The sequence below is a fragment of the Kogia breviceps genome, chromosome X (assembly GCF_026419965.1).
Source record: "Kogia breviceps isolate mKogBre1 chromosome X, mKogBre1 haplotype 1, whole genome shotgun sequence".
Classification (NCBI taxonomy): Eukaryota; Metazoa; Chordata; class Mammalia; order Artiodactyla; family Physeteridae; genus Kogia; species Kogia breviceps.
The window spans coordinates 119,226,417-119,244,265 of NC_081330.1; the positions used below are offsets into that span (position 1 = coordinate 119,226,417).

The following is a 17,849-nucleotide window of genomic DNA, read 5'->3' on the forward strand; positions in this document are numbered from 1 at the left end:
AGAACAATGGGGCGCCACAGAATCCAAAAAAAGGACATTGGTCTTGGCTGGAGCAGGATCTCAGAGGTCCTCGTTGTGCCCAGTGTTAACCCTTTAGCAGCTGGCTTGTGGAAATTTTGGGGGGGCAGTCAAGTCGGGGAGGTGTCCAGCGGTTCTAGGCAGTTGGGAGAGAGCAGGGACACCAGCTACTTTGCTTTTTCTTTTTTTTTCTTTTAACATCTTTATTGGAGTATAATTGCTTTACAGTGGTGTGTTAGTTTCTGCTGTATAACAAAGTGAATCAGGTGTATGCATACATATATCCCCTCCCTCTTGCATCTCCCTCCCACCCTCCCTATCCCACCGCTCTAGGTGGTCACAGAGCACCAAACTGATCTCCCTGTGCTATGTATGCGGCTGCTTCCCACTAGCTATCTGTTTTACGTTTGGTACCAGCTACTTTTCAACCCATTTCAGTATTTTTTTAAATGTATAAATTGATTTATTTATTTTTGGCTGCATTGGGTCTTTGTTGCCGCGCGCAGGCTTTCTCTAGTTGCCGCAAGTGGGGGCTACTCTTCGTTGCAGCGCGCGAGCTTCTCATTGCGGTGGCTTCTTTTGTTGCGGAGCACGGGCTTCGGTAGTTGTGGCTCGCAGGCTCTAGAGTGCAGGCTCAGTAGCTGTGGCACATGGGCTTAGTCGCTCCGTCACATGTGGAATCTTCCCAGAGCAGGGCTTGAACCCATGTCCCCTGCACTGGCAAGAGGATCCTCAACCACTGAGCCACCAGGGAAGTCCCCATTTCAATATTTTAACAAGTGTTATGACTACACTGGTGTGAATAGTGGTGCTGTATATCAATCCTGCTTCTAGTGTTTTCTACTAGAGGGATTGGGGACTGGAAACATGCAGGTAAAACCAAGTCTCGCCTTTAAACTTAATTTGTATAGTCTTCCCTTTACAAGTTTAGTGCATGTAGTTCTATGATGACTTTGCCCTAACAGGTCACCAAGTTGGTGTGTCTGCTGCTGTGGTCTCCTTGGGCTCTCCAGTTATCCTGAACTTTCTCCCCTCCACCCTAGCTTTATTGAGATATAATTGACATGTAGTATCCTGCACTTTCTGACTGTTTCTGTATATCCTTTATCCTTAAAATGTTTCCTTTCCTGCTCCAAGGCCTCATCTCCCTATTACACATCCTCTAATTTCATAGCAATCAGAGAAACAAGAAGAACCAATTGTACATAGAGACACCACAAATAAATGCCCTTACAGGATCCTCTGTCTTAATTAGGTGTTGTGTTTTCCATCTCTTCATTATACCAGCCCCAGACATCTTTATGATCTTTTACTTGATTTTCAGGTTTCTTTGGAAACTCAGGCTCCTGAGAATAGTATTGGTGTTATTACTCTGCCTTCATCGCTGATGAGTAATTTACCAGCTAACGATGTGGAGCTGGCTTCCAGGGTGCAGTTCAACTTTTTTGAAACACCTGCCCTGTTTCAGGTAAAGTTGCCTCTACTTGCTTTTGGTTTAGGTTTTGGGGGGGACTGAAGGAGTTTTATTTCTTTTCATCCTCATATTCTTAAGCGTGCTATAAGTCACATGAATTGCTGAAAAGCTGTAGTTTATTTTTAAACAGGACCTAATGATGCTGCTGAGGATAAATAACAATAACTGACACTCACATAGCATTTATCAACTGCCGTGCAGTATCATAAGCACTTAGAAATGTTAGCTCTAATCCTCTCAACAACATCATGAGGGAGGAACTATTGAACTATTATCCGGGTTTTACATTTGAGGTTATGGAGGCACAGAGAGGTTAAGTAACTTGCTCAGGAACACACAGCTTAAATGGCTTAATGTTATGTTCCTTTAAGATTCATGAGGGTCTCGTTGTGTCAATCTGTGAAATTTAACTCAGCATTTAGAGCGTTATGTAGTGGAATAAGCTCTGCTTCTCATTATGGTCCTTGGGAAAGTCACTTTACTCCCTACCCCTGAATTCCTGACCTAGGTAGTAAAATAAACAATGTGGACTAAATAGTCCTTAGGGTCCCTTCTAGCTCTAAAATTCTCTGATAACATTTCATTTTCCCTTGCCATCTTGTTGATTCTTCGGTGTGCTAGGACCCTGCCTTGGAGAACCTCTCTCTGATCAGCTATGTCATTTCCTCGAGCGTGGCGAACCTGACAGTCAAGCATTTGACAAGAAACGTGACGGTTACATTAAAACACATCCACCGGAGCCAGGTGGGAGGGGCCTGTCTGGTCTGTTCATTGAGCAGAAACACCTCATGCAAACTGTGCCTGTAAGACTTTGCCTGAAAAAAGTAGACTCACCAGAACCTTAGACCCAGTTAGGGCAGTGTGTAAGACTAGAATCACATAGTCACTCCGTTGAGTTTTAGCATGCCTAACAACTGCCCTCCTAATTTCCAAGAAGGAGCAGTGTAAAAAGCAAGCTCTTCTTGCCAGTTTTCAGTGCTTTATATCTGTGGCTACAGGTCTGATTCTCACCTCCAAAGAGAAAGCATCTTAGTTCAGTTCACATTGAGCATCATCTGTGACCTCGCTGCTCAAAGTGTGGTTTGCAGACCTGCAGCATCAGCATCACCTGGGAACTTGCTAGAAATGCAGACTCTCAGGCCCCACCCCAGACCCACTGAATCAGAATGTGCCTTTTAGCAAGGCTTCAAGGTGATTCCTATGCACGATTGCTGAGTTCAAGTGCTGACCTATGTGAGATTCACTTGCTTCTAGAGACCAGTGTAAAATAAGAACTCTCCTAAAATCAGGAATGAGATTCTGAAATTTTAAAATACCGGTTTTGGGCTTCCCTGGTGGCGCAGTGGTTGAGAATCCGCCTGCCGATGCAGGGGTCACGGGTTCATGCCCCGGTCCGGGAAGATCCCACATGCCGCGGAGCAACTAAGCCCGTGAGCCATGGCCGCTAGGCCTGCGCGTCCGGAGCCTGTGCTCTGCAACGGGAGAGGCCACAGCAGTGAGAGGCCCGCATACCGCAAAAAAATTAAAATAAAATAAAATAAAATAAAATACCGGTTTTTTTTCTAATCGCTTTCCAGTTTTTTCAGTTCTGTGAATTAATTATTTGTAGTTTATCTTTCTGCTACAGGATGACTTAACGGTGAGATGTGTATTTTGGGACTTGGGCAGAAACGGTAAGTTCCAGACATAACTTTTTCAAAGTCTTGAGTGGGAAGGGGAGGGGGAGCACGGAGGGAGGAGCAGTCCTTGGTGCAGTGGCTTTGCTGATGGGGCAGACATTCTTTCCAATGCCAACAGGTGGCAGAGGAGGCTGGTCATCTGATGGCTGCTCTGTCAAAGACAGGAGGCTAAATGAAACCACCTGTACCTGCAGCCACCTTACAAGCTTCGGCGTCCTACTGGTAATACCCCACTCTACCTGGCCTTAGATTTGGGTCTGAGGGTTAGCTGGGCATCATACCATGATGTCTAATCTGATGGATAACTTTGATTGATCAGCAGGTTTCATGATATTGCGGCAAAGTTATAGACCAATGAAATGACTCTTCTAATAAGCAAATGTACTTGAAGGAAAATACTTGAACATAGAAGTATTTTTTCACATTCTCTTTTTACATTCAAGTTTTCCTTTTTAAGATAGCTATAAGAGGACTAGGGAATTCAGATTAAAGTGGGTAATAAAAATAGTTTGTAATGCACTTTAAAATTTTATAAAACATTTGACATAAATTATTTTATTTAATCTTCCCAACAATCCAGCAAGATAGGTAGAATAGGGAGTTGTTGTTTTCATATTAATGAAGTCAGAATTAAGACTCACTTGTTAGGTCATTGTCCACAGTCACAGAACTGGCTTTGGAGTCAGCCAGACCTGAATTTGGATCCTGGCTCCTCTACTTTGTAGGTGTGTGACCCTGGGCAAATTACTTAACCTCTCTGGGCCTCAGTTTTATTATCTTTACATTATGATAATAATTGCGCCTATCTTGTAGGTTTGTTGAACGAACTATGGACGGGTACCTGAATACCCAATAAATGTAAATTATGACTCTGTTATTTATTTTAACATATTCGGTCTTGAAAGCAATATTTTATTTTCCAGGACTTGTCTCGAACATCCCTGCCACCAGCTCATATAATGGCCCTGACATTTATCACCTATATTGGTTGTGGGCTTTCATCAATTTTTTTGTCAGTTACTCTTGTAACCTACATAGCCTTTGAGTGAGTATCCACAACTGGAAACTTGGATTATATGACATAGCACCTCAATTGCCAAAGTATATTAATTAATTAAGCATGCCCCTTGGCCTAGCTTATCCTGTCCACCCATCTAGTGGGGCCACCTATATGTAAAACTTCATGGACTTTTTGGTTTATATACTTCCTTCCTTCCACTAGTTTGTGCACTCACTGAAGGCAGGGGTTGTGTCTTAATCATCCTTGTACCCTAAAATGATGCCTGGTACCTAGCTGACATTAAGTGAGAAATGACAGATGGATGCAGACCCCGGAACCCGAGAGCTTACAATGTGAAACAGACCATAGCTCCATGTACAGCACAAGAGCTGTGTTTAACATGTTAAGTTTCTAAATAATACTGAGCAAACACAAAAGATTAAATGCATTAACGGGTGTGGGGATGAAGAAGAATAAAGGGTATCAAGTGTCACTGAAAAATACAGATACTCAGTGCGTGTGGCTTTGTAGGGCAAAGCAAGAATGACATTCCAAATGACAGCATCTCCTTCTTGGCTTATCAGAAGGGTCGCTTTGGTCACTTCTGGGGGGGATTCCAATAAATTCTGTCAGAAAAGAAATATAGGCACTTTTATTGCATTAACTATATGAAATAATATGTAAGTTCTGGGATTTAGATTTTGGACACTGATCAGGAAATGCACAAATTTACTTTTAGTGCCAAACTTAGGGTCCAGCTGTGACTACAGATCTTCTAGTGGACCTTTGGAAATATGATTAAGGAGACTAAATTACTATAAGGCCAACCATTACTCAGAATGATCTCACCGGCTCTAATTTCACACACATAAACATGTACATGTCATCAGTTAGCTGTATTTTCCTATGGCTGTTTCATTTAGCTATAGTTTGAACTCTTCTTTCCATGATCTCATTTTAACTACTAACATAAGATAACAGGAGAATCTGGCTTTTTGAAGATCTGAGTAGAGGAGCCTATTGTGTGAGAAGCAGCACAATGCTTCTAGAAGTAGTTTGGGAGAAATGGAGGTGCTCAGAAGATTCCACTACAAACTGTTTGAAAGGATGTGTCAATAGTCGGCATGTATTAAAAGGTTCCACAGAAATATAAACAGGAATTTTCCATATGGTTATCACAGATGATTTGGTTTCGATTTTTCCTTTGTTGTTATTGTTGGCTTTAATGCCCCCCCCCCACATACACACACACACACACGCTCAAAGAGAGGAAATTTATACATATAGACATTTACCAAAAAACAAAAATAAATTGCTTAGAACACAGATAGGTTCACAGAAAGGTTGGCAGATTGTGATGCTAATTCTTTTTTTGTCCTTTCCTTTCAGAAAGATCCGGAGGGATTACCCTTCCAAAATCCTCATCCAGCTGTGTGCAGCTCTGCTCCTGCTGAACCTGCTGTTCCTCTTGGACTCGTGGATTGCTTTGTATGACATAAGAGGCCTCTGCATCTCAGTGGCTATATTTCTGCATTATTTTCTCTTGGTGTCATTCACTTGGATGGGCCTGGAAGCATTCCATATGTACCTGGCCCTTGTCAAAGTGTTTAATACTTACATCCGAAAATACATCCTTAAATTCTGCATTGTTGGTTGGGGTATGTATAGTTTTTGCTCACACGGTGCCTGGGTTTTCTCTGCTTTTTCTCCAGTGTTTTGATTTTTAATCAGATAGAGACATTGATGAAGCAGGTCATGCTTGGCAGGTTTCTAAAACAGCTTTATTCTCCTTTTCGTGTTTCACTCCCCAGAGGGCAACCCCGTCAAGTCTCTTTCTAGAACACCTGTATATTTACCCTGGATTGGTTATGGGCAGAACACTCTGAGGTTAGGGCTATGAATCCGCTTTGAATCTCGGGTAACTAGAACTGGGGCTGGCACACAGAAGGTGCTCAATCAATTGAAAATATTAGCTTGGTGATAATGAGGCCAGACTGTCAGTCCTCAAGCTCCCAGCTAGGTTCACTCTGCTCTGTACCTCCCAGATTCACACAGGTGCACGACAGTGTGCTCAGCAGGGCAGAGCGAGAGAACGTACAGATAAAACCTAATGTAACTTCATCACCACACCGGCCCGCTATTTCAGATCATGCCACCTGTCAGTGGTGGATCACAAAGTCTTAGACGCCCCCAAGATCTTGAAGGTTTATTCATTCAACTCCGCCACCAAATGTAGGAGCCTCCTGGACTTGACTTACCCTTGACTAAAGATAATTTAACCTCCACTTGAATTTTTCTATTGTTGGGGAGCTCATTACCTTCATTAAAAAACAAAATTCGGGCTTCCCTGGTGGCGCAGTGGTTGAGAGTCCGCCTGCCGGTGCAGGAGACACGGGTTCGTGCCCTGGTCCGGGAAGATCCCACGTGCCGCGGAGCGGCTGGGCCCGTGAGCCGTGGCCGCTGCGCCTGTGCGTCCGGAGCCTGTGCTCCGCGACGGGAGAGGCCACAACAGTGAGAGGCCCGCATACCGGAAAAAAAAAAAAAAAAAAAAAAAAAAGTATATTAAATAAATAAATAAATATTCCTTCAGATATTCCCTATGCAATAGGATTGCAGACCCTTTTCCTCCCTTGTCATCCTGCTTGTTATTATATCTTTCTGAAGAGTAACAGAACAACACCTTTCTAGAAAGTCACTTATTCCCAGAAAAAGAAGTCACTGCCCCTGATCTTGGGCACAGATTCTGTCTTCTTTGTACAATCCTGAATGGTCAGATTCCCTTGTCAAGGAAAAGCTCCACACCCCCAGTATTTTCTTTTTAGGAAGGTGTCTCGCTTAGGAAGTCACCATATGTCAGTGTCTCTGTAAGGTACAAATACAAAAGAATTAAATGAAATACTATGTTAGATGGAACCAGGTAGCCCAACCTGGCTGTGAGGAGGAATTGTTTTTTATTTACCAGAGCCTTGAGATTGTATGCCAGGCTGGTCTGTGTGCATAGAGTGTGAAGTGTCAGTGTGGGGTGGGGAGTGATGGGGTAGAGGGGTGAGACGGACTCCTTCCCAGCCCAAGGTCACTTTAAGCGGGGAAGAGCCTTTTCATTACGCTTCCTCTTAGCCCAAGTGCCCTGGGAGAGCCAGTGAGAGAGCCGGTGTAGTGGCAATCAACACCCCCAAATCAATCAGGTCAGGCATCTCAGTCCATCAACAGGTTCCAGATAATCAATCAGTTGAGGACTTTGGGGTTCATAATGAAAGATTTTCCAGAAGTTGCTGGTAACCCTAACAGGCTGATTCTTTGGTGTATATTTTGGAGTCCTTCCCTTTGCCTGCCACCTGACCCTTAAAATTACATTCCACATGGGTGTAAGTTAAGGCTAACACTAGCTACCAGAGCAGACAAACCCTGAAATGTCAGGAGCAGATAATTTCTCACTCATGTGCAGTCCAGTTAGCAGAAGCAGAGGGGTCTCTGGTCTTGTGATTTTTCAGGAGCCAAGCTGCTGGAGACTCTGCCTCAAGACAGGGCTTCCAAGGTCGCTCTGAATTTGGGAGAAAAGAGTAGAGCATCTCACTGGAGGTTTTTATGGGCTAGGCCAAGAGGTGGAGCAAATCCTTTCTGTCCATGTTCCATTGGCCAAGACCTAGTCAAGTAGCCACATACACCTAGCTGTAAGAGAGGTTAGGAGATGGCCAGCCACGTGCCGGGAGGAAGAGAAACTGGGTTTGGTGAACAGCTCACCAGTCTCTGCTATTTCAGAAGAAAATAGAACGTGATCTCTACTCTTTCTTCTCACCACCTTTGGTTATTAGAACTGTGTGTGACCGATGTTTCCCATCTTCCAGGGGTACCAGCTGTGGTTGTGACCATTGTCCTGATTATATCTCCAGATAACTATGGACTTGGATCCTATGGGAAATTCCCCAACGGGTCACCTGATGACTTGTGAGTATAAAGCCCCCCACGGAATGTTAAGTGAACTGGAAAGCAGAATTCTCCAAGAAAATGGAGGCTCTAATCAGCATATCAACTGGCTCTCATCCTAATAAAATCTAGTAACATTTACAGCAGACCTTGCAGTTATATATGTAATGAGATCAGCTAGTTAGAAAAGCCATGCTACTATGTAAGTATTTTAAAAATGAATTAGGAGGAAGTATTTCGAAAATACTTTTATAAGCCTCTGATAAAAATAAATAATAAAATACCAGCTACACTATATTAGTAAAGACTCATGGAATAGAGTTACTAGGATCTAAAGGGGATAAAATCTTTTAATGTCTTCAAAGAATATTTTTTAAATACTTTCAATCACCAAGTGTCCTAAAATAAACCCTCTTGGAGTTTTTCCCCTAGAGCTATAAATGGCTGGGGAGATCAGAGGTTTTATCTTTTTTTTTCTCCTGTAATTGTAGGAAAATGTTTCAGTAAAACAATATAGATTCATTGTTATCGTTTTGAACCATATTTCAGCAAAAAATCCATAATATGTTTTCCCTGTTTTTTTCCCCCCAATTCCAGCTGCTGGATCAACAGCAATGCTGTATTCTATATTACGGTTGTGGGATATTTCTGTGTGATATTTTTGCTGAACGTCAGCATGTTCATTGTGGTCCTGGTTCAACTTTGTCGAATTAAAAAGAAGAAGCAACTGGGAGCCCAGCGAAAAACCAGTATTCAAGATCTCAGGAGTGTCGCTGGCCTTACGTTTTTACTAGGAATTACTTGGGGCTTTGCCTTCTTTGCCTGGGGACCAGTTAGTGTCACCTTCATGTACCTCTTTGCCATCTTTAACACCTTACAAGGTAAGCTCTATAGCACTAAATACACACTGAATGACCCAGTCGAACTGAAAAATATTGCTACTAAAAGTTAGAGTATCTGCAAAGTGCCTTACTTAGTAGCTTAAGATATAATCATTGAAAAACAGATTTAACTTTGAGAAAGGGTGCTCTGAGAGCCTTGGAAGAAAGGCTAAATTCGTTAAATTCAAGAAGTGGTCCTTTTTTCCTCCTTATCCATCACTACCTCCTGGGAGGGAACAAACATATCAAGGGGAACCTACCAGGAACTGTTTCTGGGTGAGTCAATCACTCTTGCTTCACGTGGTTCCCTACCTTTTTTTCCTTTAACTTTTTTATTGAAGTAGAACACGCATACAGAAAAGTGCACATACCCATAAATGTCCCCGTGAGGTCTCACCACTCTGACCTCCTAGGTCTGTGTTTGATTTGAAGACAATGATAAATGTGAAGTCAATGGCAGCAGCCTGGCCCAGTGTTTAATCCTGCGCAGTTGCTCTGCCCTGACATGCAGCAGGAAGGGCAGGCTCTGTGTGTGACCCTTGACCTCAGAGCTTCCCCTTTGTTAATGAAGCCCAGCCAACACTCTTCCATTGTATTCTTTTTTTTCCTTTGGTCTCATTGTATTCTTTAGGAAAGCAAATTACTCATTCTTTTAGATCAGCATTATAAAAGTTATCAGCTGTGATTAATTTTTTTTTTTTTTTTTTTTTTGGTTGCGTTGTGTCTTCGTTGCTGCGCGCAGGGCTTTCTCTAGTTGCGGCGAGCGGGGGCTACTCTTCATTGTGGTGTGCGGGCTTCTCATTGCAGTGGCTTCTCTTGTTGCGGAGCATGGGCTCTAGGCATGTGGGCTTCAGTAGTTGTGGCACGTGGGCTCAGTAGTTGTGGCTCACGGGCTCTAGAGCCATAACTACTGAAGGCTCAGCAGTTGTGGCGCACGGGCTTAGTTGCTCCGTGGCATGTGGGATCTTCCTGGGCCAGGGCTCGAACCTGTGTCCCCTGCATTGGCAGGCAGATTCTTAACCGCTGTGCCACCAGGGAAGTCTCCGCTGTGATTAATTTTTCATGGACACACTTTGGCATTAAAAGCAGAGCAGGCTAATATGTTTACGTTACAATAACAATCATTCGTGTCCCCTGTTTTGCTTTTATTCCAAATCCTCTGTGTTGATGCCTTTTAATTGCATTCTCATCCACTTGTTTTCATCTTTTCCTGGTGGCTTTTAGCTCCCATAGCATTCTCCTGTAGTTCTTTCAGGCAATATAGTTCATTAACCTGAGATTGAATTCAAATGCCTAATTTGGCTACCGGTTTTTATTTTATTTGGAGGAAGCCAGTTAATGTGCTTGCTGGTTACATACAGTTGTTCATTTTTACCTACAATGTACAGTTCCTGAACTGGTATAGCCAGGTGTTGGACTACTTAGAAAAGTTTTATTTGCCAACAATGGCATGCTAAAAGTAGGAGACACTTATTTTAAAGAGAAAAAATATATGCCCAAGTCACACTAATCTTAAACATGAAAGCACGGTACCTACCCTCGCATATTTACTGTGGAAACTGAACCTGCCTCTTTTTCATTTCCCTAGAATGACTTCTCATTAGAATATGAGTGGACAGAAAGAATGTATTGTTTCATTTATAAAAGGAAACTAAAGCCTAATTCACAGGGCTTTGGGGTTGATAAAAGGAGAGATGTGTACAGGTTCTGATTTGGGCCTTGGGTACCCCCATTTTGATCTCTCCCCTAATACAACCAAGTGTAGCTGCCCAGGGTGGCAGGTAGACAAAGGTGTGCAGTACTCAAGGTATCAGTCTTCAGGCTGGGCACGTGTACTTTACTAGAAGCAAACCTGATATTTTAACATGAAGGTTTTTAAGTGGATAGATTGGGGGCTGGGGAGAAGGAGAACTCAATTCGCGCATTCATTCTGCTAATATTTGTTTGTGTTCAAAGCCTTGGGGAGTGGTAGTGAGGGGGCTGTGTGGGGAGCCCTGCGCCTGCATGCAGTGGGGGGTGGAGGCAGAGCCTGAGGGCCTCTTCACGTCTGTAGTGTTGCTCTCTTTGTGGCCAGGATACCACTGGAGAATTTCCTTGAGCCTGTCACGGGGAGGCTGGAAGGTAGACAAGGCTATGGCTGCAGTGCCCCAGGCTTCGGAGGAAGAGGGGAAGGCCAGGGAAGGGATGTGGCTGTGGACTGGAGAGGAGGAGCGAGGGATGTGAGACAAAGGAGGAGATGGCATTTGGCAGAACTTGGAAATTGATTACGCATATGGAGGGACGTGGAGGTAGGAGCTGTGGACTGAAATTTAAAAAGCACAGGGACTTCCCTGGTGGCCCAGTGGTTAAGACTCTGCACTCCCGATGCAGGGGACCTGGGTTCAATCCCTGGTCAGGGAACTAGATCCCACATGCCGCATCTAAGCCCTGGTACAGCCAAATAAATAAATATTTAAAAAAAAAAAAAAAAAGCACAGTGTGAGAGCTGTGCGTTTCAGTTTTGTTTGGGGGAATATAGTCCGGGAGACGGCCGCTCAGAAAGCTCTGAAAAACTGCTCCGAAGAGGTAAGGGGGAAAATCAGCACATGTGTGAGTTTGGAGAAGGGGTATATGCAGTCAAGCACACATCTCGGCAGAAGGTTACTGCTTGTCACAAGGCACAGATATCTTAGTTAATGCTTTTAGTGCTTTTCTAAGTGTGGGAAGATGCAAGAAACTGGGTTCATAAAATTTTCTCCTGAAAATACCTAACTATCCGAAGGCCTTTTCTACCAGTTTTCGCAGAGCACAGAGCACCTCATGCCCGATCTCCATCCTGAAATCCTTCAGGGTGTGTTGAATGTCAGTGACTGCAGTGGCTTATGACTCAATCCTTGTAGAGCTGGATGGCCAGCAACATCCTTTAGTTGGCAGAGCCTAGGTCTGAGCTGGCATCCTGGGTAGATGGCTCATATTTCCAAAGATAGAGAAGGCCAATGACAGGATGTGAGAGGTGAGACAGGGAGTTTAATTTTGGACATATGGAGTGATATTCTTCTTATAAGTATGTTTTTAATCTTACAAAGAAGGTCCTCCCAGAGTGCCTTTCGATAGCAAACTTTCCCAGGACTTTGGGCTTTATTTTCAATCTGCAAAAATTCATTTTGCCTATGGCTGCCAAAGATTTTATCTTTCGTGCAGAGTAAGCTCATGACAGTCAAGTCTTAGTTTGGAATTCATTGTGTTATGTTTTTCCCCCCCTCCCCATAGGATTTTTCATATTCATCTTTTACTGTGTAGCAAAAGAGAATGTCAGAAAGCAGTGGAGGCGGTATCTGTGCTGTGGAAAGTTACGACTGGCTGAAAATTCTGGTAAAGATTTACCTTACTTTTTCTCCTTCTCTTAAAGCTTGAGGAAAAGATTGCATAAGTTAAGATCCAAAGCAATTAATGCCAAAGCAATATCGGGTCTGGAAATCAATGAATGGAGCCTGCTCAACACAAAATATCTATTGTGAACATTAGGGAAAAAAACCTAGTGAATTAAAAACCAATTACTCACATCTGGGAACTTAGTGAGCAATAGAATTAGTGGCCTGGCTGCTTCTTGAATGAAGCAACAGTGCAATTTTTAGAATTCATTTCCTTTTGAGTGCATGCTTTCCATTTGTCCAAAGGAACTTTTAATATTTACCTTCCTAACTTTTTAAGTCTTGACTCAACCTTTTTTTTTTTTTTTTTTTTTTTTTGCCGTACGCGGGCCTCTCCCTGCTGTGGCCTCTCCCTTTGCGGAGCACAGGCTCCGGACGCGCAGGCCCAGCGGCCATGGCTCACGGGCCCAGCCGCTCCGCGGCACGTGGGATCTTCCCAGACCGGGGCACGAACCCGTGTCCCCTGCATTGGCAGGCGGACTCTCAACCACTGCACCACCAGGGAAGCCCCCTTGACTCAACCTTTTTTCCACAGGTCCTGGTTGTCAGTGACTTCATTTATTTGTTATTGGGCCAGACTCTATATATAAGCCTTAGGATACATTTGGTTATTTTGAAGTTATTTTCAGCTATGCCCTGCTGGGTTATAGAGCAAATAGCTCATTTTTATGAAAATAAGAAAAATGAAGTACTCTTTGAAAATCTAAATTCCTTTTGCATAAATATTACCCATGAATACAGACTTTGCAGTATTGCAAAGATCTGGTTGCACAAGACTGGAAAACGGCAGTACCTAGAGTTCCATCATTTGCCTGGATTGAAGAGCCATCATCACAGCAGGTCTATTTGTGTTCTTGTGAAGACAGTCCTTGGCTCTGAAATATTACCTAATTCAGAGGATATTTATAGACACAATCAAATTTGCTTGGCCTTTAGTTCCCAGAGAACATAGGTTACTTTTAACGAGGCAGTCATTTAAAGGACGAATGTATACGGTCTTAAATGAAAATACATTTTATCACACCAACCTGTGAAATGTGGGATTCTCTGTAAGACCTGGAAGCGAGAGATCAGTTGCTTAGAACGAGTTATGTTGTGACCTGTCTCCTGCATCTGAGTTTCAACATTCTGCCCTGTTTTTCTGTAATGCTTACCCTACTGTAGACTGGAGTAAAACTGCTACTAATGGTTTAAAGAAGCAGACTGTAAACCAAGGAGTCTCGAGCTCTTCAAATTCCTTACAGTCAAACAGTAACTCCACCCAGTCCACCACGCTGCTAGTGAATAATGATTGCTCAGGACTCACGAGTGGAAACGGTACGTATGTCTCAATACAGTATTTCTCAAGCTACTGTTTGTTGTATTAAAGCACTTTTATCCTTTAATGGCCGTTTTGCTAAGCAAAGTGTATAATTACATGTATGACTAGTGGATCAAAATGTGGTTCCCTTATAAAAGAGAAAGTTTATTAATCCAAGTTCATTCGTTTTAGAGCAGTTTTTTTTTTTTTTTTAAAGATTTAGGGGTTGTTTTTTTTTTTAAAGATTTAAATTTTCACGATGGGAATTGATGATGACCTAAAAGTTTTAATGTGGCAAAACCTGACTTAAGTATTGCCCAGACTTCAGTCCTGTGCTATTTCTGTGCAAGCTGTACCTAAAATAGTCAGTAAGACTATATCATTTTTTTAGTATATCTATAATTATACACATTTCCAACACTTTTAAACCTTCCTATTTTTTGCTTTTCATGTTTGTTCATTCTTTTCCACAGTGAGGCTGCCTTGTGACAGTGCCCAAATCCCCATGAATATATCAAATACTGAAAGATGAATTGTGACCTGTATTGGTGACTATATATGTCTCCAATATACGTACAGATCATTGCTGCTGTGCCTCCTTTACTCATTAATTCTGACATTTCTAGCTAGAACTTCCATTACCTTTTCTTTCTTTCAAAAGACTGGGCAGTTCACTACTCATAAAAACTTATCTGTTTCTCTCTTCTTTGGCTTCTTAATATGTCTTTTGCATTTTGATAAAAACTTAAATTCTGCTGGTATACTTTCTCCTTTCCTGGAGAATTTGCCTTTACTTATCATTTTAGAATATTAGTTATTTGCATGACAAATTCAGATAAATTTGTGAGAAGGTTCATATACTTACCAGATAATTTTCTAGCCTCCCAAAGATGGGAGGTCCTACTGGTTTGTATAGACGTTTAAGATACAAGAGGAGGGGCTTCCCTGGTGGCGCAGTGGTTAAGAATCCACCTGCCAATGCTGGGGACACGGGTTCGAGCCCTGGTCCGGGAAGATCCCACATGCCGCGGAGCAAGTAAGCCCGTGTGCCACAACTACTGAGCCTGTGCTCTAGAGCCCGCGAGCCACAACTACTGAAGCCCGCGTGCCTAGAGCCTGTGCTCCGCAACAAGAGAAGCCACCACAGTGAGAAGCCTGCACACCACAACGAAGAGCAGCCCCCACTTGCCACAGCTAGAGAAAGCCCGCGCGCAGCAACGGAGACCCAACGCAGCCAAAATTTAATTAATTAATTAAAAAAATTGTCTTTAAATGAATAAAATACAAGAGGAGGCCTCTAAATCAAGGTTTCTCAACCTCGGCACATTAACATTTGGGGCTAGGTAACTCTCTGTTGTGGGGCGTGTTCTGTGCATTTGAGAGTGTCTAGCAGCACCCCTGGTCTCCACCCACCAGGTACCAGTAGCACCCAGCCGCTCACCCCACCCAGCTGTGACAACTAAAAATGTCTTCCAGTGTTGTGAAATGTTCCCTGGGGAATAAAATCGCCCCCGCCCCCGGTTGTTGAGAACCATTGCTGTATCAGATGAGAAACAGTTGCCATGGGGCCTTAGCTCTTTATTGTAGATACCAGAGGGAGAGCTGGGCCCTATGCCAAGTTGCTATAGCAGGAGTGACTCAGTGCAGGTAAACAGAGTAGAGGCAGTGGCAGTCAAGGCTGACTCATAAGTTAGTGGGAGAAACTGAGTTCAAAGTAGAGAAATCAGAGGTGTGAGCTGAGTCATCAGGATCCCTAAGAATCACAACATATCAGTCAAGCCTACTGGTTTGGATAGAAGTGTCTGGGGCTCTTAAAGCCAGATATTTCCATATTCTAGAAAGAACTCAGAGACGAAGCCTCACTTGCCTAGCCTACCAATATGTTGCCATCCTTCGGGGAATCAGATTGAATGGAGGCAGCACATTTTGCACAACTGTTCGACGTGGCTGATTGCGCACAGCTATTTTCCATGGCTGACAGGGTGGGGTACATTTTAGGCCACCAAAATGGCCACGTGTTTCATACCACATAACCTGCACGTCAGATGGACGTCCCTGAGTCCTCAGTCTGTACATCTGGATCTGGGATGGATGACAGAAAAAGAAGCTGGAAGTTTAACGGTTTGTTTATTATACCAGGTCAAATTGTTCCTGCACAAGAATGTCCTCAAACCAAAATGCCTAAATCAGAACAGCAGCCTCAGACAGTCACTTGCCCATCTCTGTGGCCAGAGATGGAGCTGTGTTCGCCACATCCATCACCTAGTGTGTGTGAATACTACATATTTCAGTTATGCCTCGGAGGCTTGGCTACTAGCAGCCATCTCACTCAGTACACGGGGCCACAAGCTCACAGTTTGGAAGAGACATCACATGTCGACTCTTTCGCTTCTGAGCCACGTAACCTTAAGCAAAGCACTTACTTTCTGACACCTTAGTTCCATCGTCTGTGAAATGGGGATAATAATAGCACTCATCCTGTAGGGTAGTAAATGAGATAATTCTTATAAAGTTCTCAGCACTGTCATTATTAGTATAATTATGGCATGAAATAACAATTGGGTTTGTTATTCAGCTCTCTACATTGTCTTCAAATGGTGTAATGGTCAAAAAGATGGTGCCAAGGAGCTAGAGGATCTCAGCAGCTGTGCCCATCCCACCCCCGCCAACACACACACACACACACACACACACACAAAATTCAGGGCCTGCCTGGGGTTGGGGAGGCCCACCTGCTCCCTGGCCTGGACTCTGAGGTTGGACTCTGTTGTTTCCTCCTGGGAATCAGTCTTATCCTGATTTAGTCAGAGGGGCTGGTTTAGTGTATGAGAGACGATCTTTTTTCTTGCCAGGACTGTTGTCACTCTGGGTTTCTGGTACAAAGTTTTACTTTATAAGAATCTTAGGGAACCGAGAACCTTGTGAGGGATCTCTGTTAACCTTTGGGAGAGACCAGAATGTTACCTTAAGTTAAATTACACATACACTACTACTTGAAGGCAATATATGTTCAACCAGAGTTAGGAAATGGGCCTTTTAAAATCAAAAACATTGCTTTGCTTCATATTTTGACCGTTTCATTTTTAAAAAGCTGCCATAGAGAGCTGGTTTCTGAATCATTCTCCAATTTGTTTTGGTTACTTTGAGTGGTCTTAGGAAAGGAATGAAAAGTAAATAACATATGACAATATAGCAGACATATTTTTTTAAAAAGCCATGCTCCACATGTGCATACTTAAGAATACAGTGACGTTTGTTTATTTTGAAAGTGCTTCTATAGGAGCAGTTCCACGTGTAGATGTATTTCTGATGTATCTGTGGGGAGGAAGGCGATCCCCGCGTCTTACTCTTCCACCGTCTTCTCCTGTCCCCTGAAAATGCTTTCTGTGGATACTTCATGATGCTGATTTTGTTTTTCCTCATACAGCGAATGCTTCTACAGAGAAGAATGGTTTTTCTTTCAGTCTTCAGAATGGAGATGTGTGCCTCCATGATTTCACTGGAAAACAGCACATGTTTAATGAGAAAGAAGATTCCTGCAATGGTAAAAACCGTATCGCTCTAAGAAGGACTACAAAGCGGGGAAGCTTACACTTTATTGAGCAAATGTGATTCCTTTTCCTAAAATCAAAGCATGTTGCTTGACAGTGTGAAAATGTCCGATCTTATTTTTTACACAATGTGAGTTGTATGAAAATCAACTAATTTTATACTCAGCAACTTCTGGAGGAGCATAAGCTAATTGAGGGCAATGGTTGCTATTGGAAGAGGAAACCAAGATGTTATACCATGGTTCTTAGACATATGTGATTTGGTTTCTTATCCTTCATTTTAAAAGAAGACTGGTTTTAAACAACACACTAAGAATAAGACTCGTTTTTAAAAAATCAAAGTAGTTCATTTCCAGCCCCAGTTAAAGATGCTAAGTTATCTTTGATAACATATAAAGCCACTGTTGACTTCAGCCTGTTGGTGAGTTTTGTTGTGCATGCCTTTGTTGTAAATAAGCTAAATTCTAGTGACCCACATGCCAAAAATCTTACTTCTCCATTTTTGGTATTTATTTTCTACTGTGTAAATTTCTTTCTTTGTAGAATCACGGTTGTGTTGTTGTGTCTAATGTGATAATTCAGAAAATCCCTGCTGATTCAGTGACCTCTAAA

General features: G+C 42.8%; 1 protein-coding gene across 4 annotated transcripts in view; it reads left to right on the top strand.

Annotated features, from left to right (window-relative positions):
* Positions 1-17,542, top strand: part of ADGRG2 (adhesion G protein-coupled receptor G2) — a 118,341-nt gene extending 100,799 nt beyond the window's left edge. For 3 of the 4 annotated variants that reach the window (XM_067024014.1, XM_067024015.1, XM_067024013.1), the window contains 11 exons: positions 1,343-1,486; positions 2,114-2,236; positions 3,120-3,165; positions 3,290-3,393; positions 4,095-4,216; positions 5,561-5,829; positions 8,017-8,116; positions 8,693-8,976; positions 12,226-12,327; positions 13,551-13,703; positions 17,114-17,542. In XM_067024014.1, coding sequence (XP_066880115.1) covers positions 1,343-1,486; positions 2,114-2,236; positions 3,120-3,165; positions 3,290-3,393; positions 4,095-4,216; positions 5,561-5,829; positions 8,017-8,116; positions 8,693-8,976; positions 12,226-12,327; positions 13,551-13,703; positions 17,114-17,298 — 1,632 coding nt within the window. In that variant the 3' untranslated portion in view covers positions 17,299-17,542. The remainder of the gene's footprint in view (positions 1-1,342; positions 1,487-2,113; positions 2,237-3,119; positions 3,166-3,289; positions 3,394-4,094; positions 4,217-5,560; positions 5,830-8,016; positions 8,117-8,692; positions 8,977-12,225; positions 12,328-13,550; positions 13,704-17,113) is intronic. The other variant, XM_067024012.1, reaches the window with a different exon arrangement.
* The last annotated feature ends 307 nt before the right edge of the window (positions 17,543-17,849 follow it).